The sequence below is a fragment of the Strix uralensis genome, chromosome 6 (genome assembly GCF_047716275.1).
Source record: "Strix uralensis isolate ZFMK-TIS-50842 chromosome 6, bStrUra1, whole genome shotgun sequence".
NCBI classification, from domain to species: domain Eukaryota; kingdom Metazoa; phylum Chordata; class Aves; order Strigiformes; family Strigidae; genus Strix; species Strix uralensis.
The window spans coordinates 9,319,294-9,332,681 of NC_133977.1; the positions used below are offsets into that span (position 1 = coordinate 9,319,294).

The 13,388-nt window shown below is 36.8% G+C and overlaps 1 protein-coding gene across 1 annotated transcript in view; it reads left to right on the forward strand.

Annotated features, from left to right (window-relative positions):
• The window catches only part of ITGAV (integrin subunit alpha V), a 51,623-nt gene that overhangs the window by 10,115 nt on the left and 28,120 nt on the right, over nucleotides 1–13,388 (forward strand). The window contains exons 3-11 of the mRNA XM_074872662.1: nucleotides 6,354–6,445; nucleotides 6,946–7,060; nucleotides 8,352–8,413; nucleotides 10,024–10,069; nucleotides 11,593–11,718; nucleotides 12,425–12,469; nucleotides 12,659–12,702; nucleotides 12,790–12,846; nucleotides 13,298–13,350. Of these exons, the coding sequence (XP_074728763.1) occupies nucleotides 6,354–6,445; nucleotides 6,946–7,060; nucleotides 8,352–8,413; nucleotides 10,024–10,069; nucleotides 11,593–11,718; nucleotides 12,425–12,469; nucleotides 12,659–12,702; nucleotides 12,790–12,846; nucleotides 13,298–13,350 (640 nt within the window). The remainder of the gene's footprint in view (nucleotides 1–6,353; nucleotides 6,446–6,945; nucleotides 7,061–8,351; nucleotides 8,414–10,023; nucleotides 10,070–11,592; nucleotides 11,719–12,424; nucleotides 12,470–12,658; nucleotides 12,703–12,789; nucleotides 12,847–13,297; nucleotides 13,351–13,388) is intronic.

The following is a 13,388-nucleotide window of genomic DNA, read 5'->3' on the forward strand; positions in this document are numbered from 1 at the left end:
GAAAGCGCAGCTCTGTCAGCATTAAAAAGTGCAGTACTGGGGCTGTTTCAAGAGCTTCTGCATTTAGAATAATCTGATGAAATGCAGACAGCTCTACGAACTGCTACAAAGGAAAATATGCTCATAAAACAACTTTGAACTTCTATGCTAATGAATTCCAGATTTCTTGAGCAGATTTCGTTTTTAGCACAGAAAGATCAGCTTGCTCAGACAATGTATTGTTTTGCTCTTCTGAAACACATAGTATAACAGATCAATGCACTGCTAAACTGTCATTCCTTCTTTTGGTAAAAGCTTTTCCTACTGCTTTAGTTCTCTATATCAGATCTCAGTATTCAGGATTGTGGAAATTTACAGAAGCTGTTGAATACTAAAAACTAAGAGCATCTCAAATATTTTCAGCTATGTGTGGTGTGCTTTTAATGCTTTGGGAAAAGAATTCAGTGTGGCCTCTGGCTGCATAAAATTTTATCACTTTGACAGTTGTACTGTCCCCCCCCCCCCCCCCCCCCCAATGTGTTTTGACACACCAGAGTAATTTTAGAGAAATGGTTTATTCTTAAATATTTTTTGGATTAAGTTCTTTTAAGACTGGTTATTTTGATCTGTGCTAAAAGAAGAGAAAGAAGCTTTTGAAAAGGGAAATGCTTATAAAAACTCTCCTGATTCCTCCTTATGTTTCCACATTTGCTTTTTGGTTGTTGTTTTTTTTTTTTTCCTATTCCCAAGTGGGTGATTCTAGACAATAGGAGCCTTTGTTTGGAAGTCTAAACCACCAGTTTGGCATGGCTGTATCTATCTGTGACCTATTTAGTTTGAAGTGGGTATTTTAACTGCCTTGCACAGCTTTGTGCTGTAGCATTGCACAGCATAAGCTCTGATGTTGAGAAGTTATGAGCTTATATTTGCCTGCTGGAGATATTGATCATTTTTGCAAATGAGTCAGTTGTTCATAACTCCATCCTTTCCACTTACGAAATAAGGAGATGGATAAGGAAGCGTGGGATGGGTCGGTATTCTGTGAAAATAGTATGCTTTAACAAAGTACTGTTTTATTTTTAGCTGATTGTTTTATTCATATTAGGGTACAATCTCTACGGGGATTTCAATCTCAAAGGCTGTTGATTTAGTCAACAATAAAGCAATAAATCTTGTGAAGACCATTCATCTGTAGTAAAATGGATTGATTTTTATCTCGCTACATCTATCTTTACCTCAGTCCTATTAAAGTTTGGTTGTTATCCTTATCATGTGTGCTGGCATAACTGAAGTCTGTGTTGGGCTCTGGGTTCTTACTGCTCTGAATACAAAAGAGGGCGGCAGAATGTGTAAAACCTCCTCCACATGTTGTTATAGCTGACAGTGGGGAAAATGCTCATGCTTCTCTGATTAGGTAAACTCCTGTGTATGAATACTGCTGGCTCTCTGCATGTGTAGTTGGATCTCAACTATATGACTGGTCTGGAAAAAAAAAAAAGTGTCTCATATTAGGCAAAGGGAAAAGATGCTTTTGTTCCAGCACTGCCTGAGGAAAGAAGCAGGATTCATACCTCAGAAGAGGGAAGGGGAGTAGTGGGAAGCTCTCTATTCCCGTCTCCCTGAGTCATTAAGAAAACACTGTGGCTAAACCAAGGTTGCTTAAACCATCAGCTGCCTCACAGCATGGGGAGTTTCAAGTAAAGATAAGCTTGTACTCACTCGCTCTTGCCTCATTAACTAAGGTTGAAATCGCTGAGGTTTTGGGTGGAAGATAACTAGCTTCATACCATGTAAAGTTCTTGTACTGTGAAAATAGTGCTCTTGTATATTTTGTAAGTTTCTCTTTCTTTTGGCTATTTGCAGAAAGTTTCCTTTTATGTAGAAGGGGCAACATCATCTACTCTGAATTGGCATAGTTACAAAGAGGTTTATTTTAATGGAAATTCCATGAATTGGGTGACTACTTAAATTTTACAATTTCTTAAGTATCCATAGTATAATGACACTGAACCAGGCTTCCTCAGTTCATTGCCTCTTGACTCATGATTATCTTGGTTAAGTCTGGCACTCAAGATCAGGGGCAAATGTTTTAGTTCAGTTTTCTCATTGCCATGCAAACAGGCGGGCTGCAAGTTACAACTCATCCACTCACTCAACTGCAGTCATTTTGTAGTAATACCATTGTTTCTGTAACTGATAACATTTACATTGGAAAAAGAAGGCGTCAACTATCCAAAGCTGATAGCCAAAAGAAATCCAGCACTGAAAGAACTTTTGATCTTTTTATTATACTTGGAAGATGGCTTAGACTATTTTTTTTTTCCTTTTTCTGCAATTTCTACTTGGCATCTCTCCACATTAGTTTCCATTTATAAATTTAAATCCTATGTAATGCAATAAAGTGACAATGTTCCATTGGTCCTGCAGCAACAATGCACCCATGTAATGGATTTTTAAAGCAGTTCTGTTCCTGCCTTGACAACCCCATCACCCACCTGGAAAGTACTTTGTGAGACAAAGCACTGTTGACTTGGCATGTCAGCCCTTTTTCCCTAATGAAAGAGTTATGTAAAATCATCATGTGACGTCTATTACAGTGAGAAGGAGCAAAGGAAAAACCAGGGCATAAGCTGCCTTTACAGATACCAAGTAATACCCTATGGTCAGATGACATAATCCTGGAATTAATGACCCATCAAGTAGAAGTCGCTGTAATGGCTCCATTTTAGTCTGACAAATACCAAAACTCCAAATGTTTTCTTGAATAAATCTAGTCAGAACATAGTTTGTATTGCCTGGATATATTTGTTTGAATGCCTGTTTAAAGATATTTATTCTTGGGAGACTCTAGAAGAATTTAAAAATACAAGAAAACCAGCAGTGGCTGTAAGAACTGGTATAGTAGTAAGAATGACTGTAATATATAAAAACAATGGTATGGATTTATAAATCCCTGTATGTAAATCCTAGCTGTATTACAGGTTTTTTTCATGTAATGTAGCTACTGTTTTTAAAGGGTGTGGGGGAAAGCGATTTTTTTTTGTTATAACTACCACTGAAAAGTTATACCATGATAATAGTGAAGTCAGGCTCTTTGTTTATACTTAAACATAGAAATGCTGAAGTCAGTACTGTATCTTCCCATGACAAATCTACTTTACAGTATAGCTAAAACACCTTGTTTAACTCTGATTGCTTCAGTGAGGCCTCTACCTTTAAGTGTTCTTTATGTTTGTTTTTCCCAGTCAAGAAGAGAAACCCAAATGGTCTCATTTAAAGCAAGGGGGTTTCTGATGACAGGGTGTTTTCCAGATTTCCTCTTAAAATTAGTTTCTCTTCTGGACGTGAAGGAAGGGCTCATATTCTATTTGCACAGGGTTTTCCTGGGGAGAATTTTGAATGAGTGGGCAAATAAAGGTTACTTTTCTTCTTTAATGAGAGTTAACATCAGATTTGGTCTGTATTTAATGTTTGCAATTTTTTTATCTGAAAAGTTCATGTTTCCAATGTATGTACTTTCTACTTGGAGCTAGTTTTTGTGTCTTAACGCACTTTCCTGTGTTACATCCAGTCTCAAGCTGAACAGCAACCCACTCTCCTCAAGACTCCCCACTTAGTTTTAGAGAACCTGAAGAAGCTTTGATTATGGGATAAACTCAATGTAAGGCATCTTAACTTTGTAGCAGATGTTGTGTTATCTGTATCTGCACTGACATAACACAATTTGAGTAAGATGTTTGCAAAATATTTTTACAATAGTAGCATACTTTAAATAAACAAATTTATTTAGCCAAATTGCCCAGTGGAGCACATTTTACTATGTGATGGGGGTTTCTTTAAGCATAAGAATTCCTAATTTGTTATTTAGGCCTTCAGAAATTATGATGCTGGCTTCTGAAGTCATGACATTTGGAACATAATAAACTTGGGGTTGTGTTTATTTGCAGATTCTAGTTTTTTATATGCCAGTTGACTCAAAGATCTCAAAGCCTAGATGTTTATCTATTAAAATAAAATTGGAGAGAGGGTTCTAGTATTATCCTCAATTTAGAGCTGAATCAGGGCTTTTTCAGTACTGTAGAAAAAATCATTTTGTCCCCTAAAGACTGAGGGCGAGAAGTTTTTGTAGCTGCTGTCCTAGATATTGATTCTTCCTTGGTGGGTGGGCAGCATCTGTGGCTCAAGAACGCACAGAGGGGCTGTTTTGGCAGCATGTGCATGTTAAACTACTGGTTCCCCTCTTCTCCAGTGCAGTCAACATAGGCTATGGTTAGATGGCACTAGTAACCAGTACTCTGTCTTCTTTTAAATTTTTTTATTTTTATTGCTTTATGCTGTCTCAGCTGATGCATTCAGCTGAAACTTGAAGGAACTAATTTCCTTAACACTGTGATAAAATCAGATTGCTGATAATGCCGAATGGCTGCTTATCTGCTGTTGCAACAAGACCATTCCTTCTACTTGCTGCCTATTGTTTTAAACTTAAATGGGAAGTTGGCATCCTAGACACTTTTATAGTACCTAGCACAATAGGATTCTGCTTTACATTATAAAATCGCTATACTATCTTTCATTTTAGTCATAGGTAAATAGCGTTGTATAAGTATCCAACAGGAGAGAAAGGTGTAAAATGCCATGCCATAACTATTCTCAGGTTTTATATTGTTTAAAGCTTTGTTTGGCAAGTAAAGCAGAGAGATTCCTTTGCATTCAAGAGTAGCTGGACAAATAGAGGGGAAGCCAAATCTGTCTTTCAAGGCTGTGTAACCTTGGGTGTGGTTACAAGCAGAATAAACCAATTTTAAGTCCCTGATGCTGCCAAAAAGGATATAGTTCCCAGCCATATGTTTCTGTCTCTACCCAGCAGGCTAGCACTGCTTCACTCCCCGTGTAGTCAGCTGGGTTGGTCCCTGATCCAGTTGAGTATTTTTTTAGTAGCATTCATTCTTAGGTGGTTCATGCTGTGACTGTGAGACCGGAAGGTAGTAGTGCCAAGATGGAGTCAGGCAGTAGGAACATATGGACAGGAGGATATGGGAACTGCAGCCCCTTTTGGTGGCAGTTTCATCTGAAAAAAGGATGCAATTGCATCATTTGAGCAAAATTGTCCTTGGGTGGATTTTCATGAATCAAGGCCTTCCATGTTTTTAGCACCTGTTCAAGAAGAGAGTGGAGGAGAGGGTGACAGAAGGGTTTTTTAAACTACTTTTGATGAAATTAGAAAAAAACACAATAGTTCCTTGTGAAGCTATGTGCTTGGCATTGATTTCTATGTAGTTCTAATCTTAAGAGCAAAAGTAGTCCAGATACTTGCTGGTTTTGGCTGACTGCAGATTAGAATCACTTTTGTCATCCTTTTCATGGGATTTTCCTAATGAAGTAACACAGTCTCAGGAGACAAAGCATTCTATATAAGGTGTAAAACAAGCAAGGAAGTTTTGATTCAAGTGGTCACAGGTCTCTGATTCATAGCGGGTTGGGCTTGGGGATTCCCCCCAGCAGTCTGTAGAAGTGATTTATGTATGGCTGTTGACCTCATTGACTCCTTCAGCTTTAGGCACTGTAAACGAGCTATTTAGGTGACCTTTTTAAAAGATATGTTTTCCAGAGTGCTACATCCATTTTCTTATAAAGCTGGCAAAGTTTCCATTGTTGTTCCAATGAAAGTACATAAGAAACATTAAATGATTTAAAGACTTCTAATATTCACACTGCAGAAATACCACTCATTAAGTTGCTTCAACCAACTTTCATCACCAAGCAGTTAGGATACAGACACCAGTACAAATTGCCCCTTATTTAACTTGTTCTTCTGTATGGAAAACTCTAACGTTTTTGTTACTGAATACCCTTTCCTTCACTTTACTCATAGCTTGTAAGCACGCTGGTTGCTGTGCTTTGTACACTGCAGTGACATTCAGAATAGAGATGTACTGGTAGCATAGTAGAAGAATTTCTGTCCCGATTCTAGCCAAAGGCAAATCTCATCTAATTTAATCAGGGCAATATTTATTCTAGAGGTATTAGTCCTAATTTAGCTTTGGCACTGATTCTTGAGCAGTGCTGTAATCTGACTTGTAAGTCAAATATCTCAAGTATGAGGTATTTACTGTGTTGCTGTTCAAAGATACTATAAACTTGGTGCTTGAACAAAAAATTAGTGTTTGTATATAAAATAGCTGTATTTGGCCCTAGATGTAAAAATTAATAATAAATCTTCCTTAAAGCATATTGCCATGAAAGGGTGATATCTTCCAATGTTAATGGTTTTTGCTTTTCTCTGTATGCATCAAAACCAAGACTTAGCTTTTTTTTTTTTATTCTTACTGTACAGTTTCCTGTAAAATTTTGCTTCTTTTTCATTTTCTTTGTAGGCAACAGAGATTTTGCACCTGATGATCCACTGGAATTTAAATCTCATCAGTGGTTTGGAGCCTCTGTGAGATCCAAAAATGATAAAATTCTGGTAGGTTTTTGATGCCTCCATATGGCTTGGTACTGCAATATTGTAGTGAAAAAAATGTGAAAAGATCTGGATAACTGAGAATTTAAACAAAATCGCACTAATCAGTATGGCTTGTCTTTTTCAGAATTTACTGGGTAGCCTTTTTTTAACTCTTTATAAATAAAGGTTTAGAATTTTTTTCTGGTACGGAGGAAAGTAGTAGAATTAGTTTTCCTGAAGTTAAAACGTGTTATAAATTCTTGATGAACTCTTTACCACTGTTGCTTTAAGAAATTATTATTTCTAAAATTCTTGTGATAAATCAGCTATTTCTAAAAAATACAAACTGATGATACTTCTGCCCCAGCACTGATAATATAAATCTTCTCTCATAACACATGGTACATACGCCAAAATTTTTTTTGTACTGTTTTGTAGAAAATTAGAATTCCATTGTATTATTCTATACCCCCCAGCATTTTGAAGAGTTTGTTTCCTCACTGTCGTATTTTCTTCCTTAGGCTTGTGCCCCATTGTACCACTGGAGGACTGAAACAAAACAAGAGAGAGAGCCTGTAGGAACTTGTTACCTGCTTGCTGGATCTAAATCTGTAGAATATGCACCCTGCAGGTCAAGTAAGTGTAGAACACTTTGTTGCTTTTCTGTTTGGAATTTCTCTTGTGTTATATTTTGTGCACATTAGAAGCAGGATGTTTTACAGGTATTTCCTCCTTCCATGTATAGCCTCATAGCAGTCAGGGAAAAAAACTAAGCTAGATCCAGACATCCTCCAGTTGATGTTCAGGATGCAGACCTCACTTTCTCTACTGTAGGCCAGAGGAAAATCTTAGATCCAAGTATCGTTGGACTTGAGGACTTCAGTTCTTGAAAGGACCACTTCTGTAGTAATCACTCGAGCAAAATTAGGTAGCAAGTGCTTTTTCAAGGACCAACTCTAGAATTTTCTGAAGCTTAACAATTATTCAAGTAATTTAAAGAGAAGGCTCATTTTAGAAGACAAGGTTTTGTACAAGTAGGTTCTGATTTCTGTGTATGCATGCATATGTAGCAATGCACTGTTTTAATTACATTCATTGTTGAACATTTTGAGTCTTATTTTCCAAACGCTTTGCATCCATATCATGTAGTTGAGTTGGTAGATTATTCAGATGCTTATAACGTTTTTTAAAATATAGAAGTCCAAAAGTTGAATCTTAAGCTACAATTTCTTTTTTTAATTTGCTGAAAATCATTGGTGAGCAGCAAGGAATGAAATCCAGTGTGGTCCAACATAAAAAGAAGTTAAGCATATATTAAACTAAATCATGCTAGTTAAGTAGTCACGCTTCCAGATAAGGGAGTCTCAGCATTTCTGCTCTGGAGCTGTATAATTGTAAAATTATCTCAGCCATAACAATTCTTACTGGGATGAGTCTCAGATTGTAGAGATTTTTTCAGCCAGGTGTGCTTTTTGTTTGTTTGTTTTAAGCCATTACTTTAAACAACTTATAGTTATGTATCTTTCACTATGGTATGGATTTTTATTCCATACAAAAAACCCCAACTTACTCCCTATTTTGCAAATACCTTATTTCCTGAATAAAAATATTTTTTCCCAAAACTTTTGAAGACTAAATGCAAAGAAATATGGAGTTGCTGTTTACTTTGACTGTATTAGGCTAGAACGTATGTTAAAGTTATATGTATGTTAGGCCAGCCCTGAAGTTGTTACAGCATTTGGTTGTGAGTTGTTGATAAAGGGAAAATACTGATTTAGGAGAAAAAAAAATTCCAATGTTCAAGTTCAGAAGTGCAAGGTTACTTATGAAGAGGCGTCGGAAAGTATCGACAGAATCATATGATCTAGTACTGATAATATTTATTTTATTTATTTTTCTCTTTTTTCTATCCATTCTTTTTTTATAGCTACTATTGATGCAGATGGACAGGGATTTTGTCAAGGTGGATTTAGTATTGACTTTACAAAGGTATGTGATTCTTTCTCAATTCCTACCAGTCAGCAGACAGTTGCAAGTTAACAATATCCCTGATACAGAACACATACAAGCACAGCTATTATGAAACTAAATGTAAACTACTGTTCCAGGGGGGAAAAACCACAACCAAACACATCCTTGTAAATAAACAAAAATAGTTTCAAACCACTCTGGTATTACAAACATGTTTCTCCCTACATCTTCACAGCAGCACGCTTTCACCTCCTGTAGGAATCATGTACATTCCTGAACAGATAATCCAGTTTTCCAGCCTTACGCCATAAAACTCTGCTGCAGCTAGTCCTCACATGAAATAAACTGTAGTAGTCGGGTTTTTTGAGACACTTATTTTGAAGGGACCAGTGCATAGCTAGTGTTACTTCTTGAAGGAAGAATAACTTACTGCTAAAAGGAACTGATAAACAATGTTCTTCTGAATTATGTTTTGTTTTTCTCATCAGCTAGCAGAAGTGGACTTTTTCTTTTTTTGCCATCTGCCTTGTGTTTCTTCTACTTTTATGTTCTCCCTGCCTTTTATAGTTCATTTTTGGTTTTGTTTTTTTTTTTAAATCCAAGCACAATAAAGCTGTGCACAAATCTGAGAACTAACTATAGTTTTTTATATTGTACAGTTAAATTGTTTAGCATAGTCTGGACATGTTGAGACCACACAAGTCCTATTTGTGATGTGGCAATTTTTTGTGGTCTTTACATCTTATGATTGGGTCATATCCCTTCACTCTTTGCCCGAGGACACTCTTGTTTTTCCTCCAGAGGAAACTGCAAAGTGCAGTATAGGACTGTGTTTGAGTTATTTTGCATGCACCCCGCAGGTTTATTGTACAGACTCTAGCCCCAGTTAAAACCAACCTTGGGCTCTAATCCAAAACCCTAGATGAGTGAGCAAGCCTGAGTATAAGGTATCTCCAGATCTCTGACCTAGATTTTTCAAAGTGGTGAATATGGGAGTTTTTAAGATTAAAACCTGAGTAAGTGGCTTAATTATGCAGCAAAGCCTATGGCCCAATTCAGTACTTATGGAGGAAATTCCCAGCACTGGGATAGCTAATGTCGTTAAAGTTCCATAAAATAGTTTGTGGATTGCATTTGTACCAAGGATACGGAGTGGGAGAATGACATCACAGCTTTTCTGAATTAAACTTTTCTAAAGATAAGTTACAGAAAGTGGCAGGGGCAGAAGGTGAAAGAAGTTTTGTGTGCTGACGTAAAAACGTGTTATGATTGCCTTGTAGCAGTCTTAAAGTTTTCTTCTAATTGTGTTTCTGTTGTCTTAGATTTATGTGGGTAGAGGGGTCTATTACAATGAAAGCAGAATTCTGCCCACAGTTGTAAATGGGTAAAATAGAGAAGCAAGTCACTGAAGGCATATTGTTTGTTGTCTTAGGATTTTACAAGATGAATTTTTAATTAATCATTCCTTCAAAAAATAAAATGTATTGGGGTCAGTGAAGCTACAGTGATAGACATGCATGGGATTACTTCCCATAAACACAGGACATGTTCTCTTGTCTTTAGATGTGCTGAATGTGTTTTTTCTTTTTATCTTTTTCTTTCTTTCTTTTTTTTTTTCCCCCTCCAAGGGAGACAGAGTGCTACTTGGAGGACCTGGAAGCTTTTACTGGCAAGGTGAGATATATCATTTAAGTCACAGAGAAGTTAACCTCTTTGATTTTTCTCTTTATCCTCTTAGTCATTTGTATCCACACTCCTCCAACCGCTGTCAAAGTCTCCATCAGTAAGAAAACTAACAGAAATAATTTTTCTTCATCCTTCAAAATATTTCCTGAATAATCAAGGCAACCACAGATTAAAGCTGAAGTAATAATTGTATAGATATGTCTTTTGTCTTTTAAATAACTCTGTGATTGTTTTAAAGGCATTGTCCCAGGGATGTGGAATTTGTTTCCACCAGCAGGATGAGTTTCCTTTAGGATATTTTGCTTGCTGTTTCAAAATCTACATGTTTTGTAATTTCTGACACACATATGAAGCATGTATTTTCGATGAGAAATATAGAGACCTATTGTTATTTTTCCTTCGATGGAAAAGATGTACTGCATTTGTTTATATTGATCTGTTTGTGCCATGGTGCACGTTACCTCTAACTGTGCTGCTTACACAGAACGTTACCTATATATTTTGCTAATGTGGGCTTCAGTCAGTATTTGTTTGCAGGATCATTCAGCGTTTAACTATAACTCTCTGTTCAAAAGATGATGCTGCTACAATCAGGACATAGCTGCCAAACTCTTGTGTAAATATGAAAGTTTATGAAAGATTTTCTGTATCATGCCAGCCTACATGTAGATGCTGCAGCATAGGAGGCTTGTTTCCAGCCCTATGTTTTAAATTCTGAACAAAATGGAATAATTGAAACTAAACTGCAGATACAGTATGATATAGATCATGTTTGTGTATTCATTTTATTGCTTTTTGGAAAAAGTGACATCTCATCTGCCAAAACCACCTGATTATCTTCTACTAAAAAAGAAAAAAAATCTCAGCTCTGAATAGAAGACAATAGTATACTTCTAAAACGTAGATTTTTCACCCCAAATTTTGATTCCACATTCTGAGATGCTGGAGGAGTAGTTTTCCCTTTACTTCATACATGTATGAATACATATGTGAAGTAAGTGCTCTTCTGAAAAAAAATTTTTGTGATTCCAGATGTAAACTCGAAGAAAAGAATGTAATGAAGTCACCACCTAGTGGCTGGTGAAGTGTCAGGAGGCGGCGGCCATACGCTGTGCTCATCCTGTCAGCTTCTTGTCTGCCATGTTAAGCTCGCGTATGATGGTACTTAGACAAGGGGCAATGACTCAGTTCTGCAATACCGTAAGCATATGCTTACTGTTACCTAACTGAGCAGTCCCATTTAAGTCCTGGCTTACATGTAGGAGCGGCTTCTATTTTCAGTGAGCTCTCTGTGTGCTTTTGATTAAAGATGTGCATAAATCTTTGCTGAAGTAAGATCCAAATTTTCACTTACATCCTTTCTAGTGCTGCTGCTATTGGCTGTTTTCTGGTTGGTATTTCATAAGAGTTGTTGCTTTAGAAGCAAGCATTCTGTAAATGAGTCCTGTTGTTTAATGAATGAGTGCACACATATTTTATTTGTGGTTTCAAACTGTTTTCTTTCTCTTTAGGCCAACTTATTTCTGATCGAGTGACGGAGATTGTGGCTAAATATGACTCCAAAGTCTACAGTACAAAGTATGATGACCAGTTAGCAACCAGACCTGCCAGTGCTGCTTTTGATGACAGCTATTTGGGTGCGTAGTTTGGAAAGAAAACCTAGCTTGCCTTGAAAAACTCCCTTGCGCTGTTCATATTTTAGTCTAAATCACGCTACTATTAATCCAATATTTGACAGAAAACTAAAGGGCTACATACCTGAAAATGCAGTAGTTTATGTATGACAGAAGCTTAGTTATCTTGCCATAGGCTTGATTCAAAAAGCACCTGATGACAAAATAAATGGAAATATTTCCATGAATTTTTGTGCTCTGTGATTCAGTCTGAATTTGGGAATGGCTGAGGCATGATTTTTATGTGAGGAGTTCGTCACATACCTATTTTTTTAGAAGAGCAACTGTTTCTAAATAATCTACCAAAACTAAATAAAAATGTGGAAGAATCATGTTTGGGAAGAAAAATAATGAAGAGAGTTCTTTAGAGGAGTAGGAAGTCATCATTTAGATTCATATATGTCTAACTGAGTTCAGGAAGAGGCAAAGATAGACCAAGACAGTTCCCAGGATGATAAATTCAAAATTTTTATCTTCTGATCTCAAATTCATGGATGCTGATGAATTCGAGTCTACTCATGTAGCTGTTCATAGTCTAAGCTACTTAGAGGCAATAGTTATTCCACTGCATTTTAAGATGAATCGAGAGAACTGTGCATAGAGACCTACGAAGAGTGTAAAGAGAGATGAAAGGTTTTAAAGTAATTTACTAATTTTGTCTGTTGAACAGGTTATTCTGTGGCTGTTGGAGACTTCAGTGGTGATGGCATAGAAGGTAAGACCCTTGCTTCAGTAAAAAAATCGTGTTAATAGGCTGGGCAAGTCTTTCACATAAATGGTGTAGAACAAACAATACAGTGCACAGGAAAATGCATAAGGCACTAGGAATGAGCTACTCAGATCAAGCAAATTCATTGTGCTTTGGGACCTGAATGTTATCTAGGTGTCTTGCTTTGTATTTCAGACTTTGTATCAGGAGTCCCAAGAGCAGCAAGAACTCTGGGCATGGTAGGAAATTTGAAACATTAAACTTTACAATAAATAGAAAAGCTGAATATTGTTGATACGCTGTAATGTGCATTTCTTCATGTGCAGGTGTCTATTTACAATGGGAAGAACATGTCTTCCATGTACAACTTCACTGGAGAGCAGGTATGTAGCTTTATTCAGTGTGGTGGGTGGCCGGGAGGCTATTCCTGTAGAAAGATGACATGTTGAGACGACATTTAGGGTACCTATAACATTCCATATGTTATTAGCTTATGTGCCAAAGAAGAATTTTATAAAATCTGTAGGAATTGTAAAAATATATATTCTGTGAGTTCCTGTTTTGCAGTACTACTTAGAAGAACAATCTTATTTGAATGAAGGAAATGCTGACTGTTTTGAGAATTGGGAAAGAGGACTAGATCAGGAAAGGGGAAGGTAACTGAAAGTTTACTTTCTGCAGAGAAAGAAAAGGAGAATATAAGGAGAAGGGAGACAAAAATGTTGTGATATATATTATCATCTCCTTAATATCTCTTTGTACATCTTTGTATAAACTTGTTTGTGTGTTTATATCACTATAACTCACAAGTTCAGTTTGAATTTTGTTTTCCAGATGGCTGCCTATTTTGGGTATTCCGTGGCTGCCACGGATATCAATGGGGACAAGTAAGTGCCCTCTTCTCTCCACTGTTACCCAACTTGCT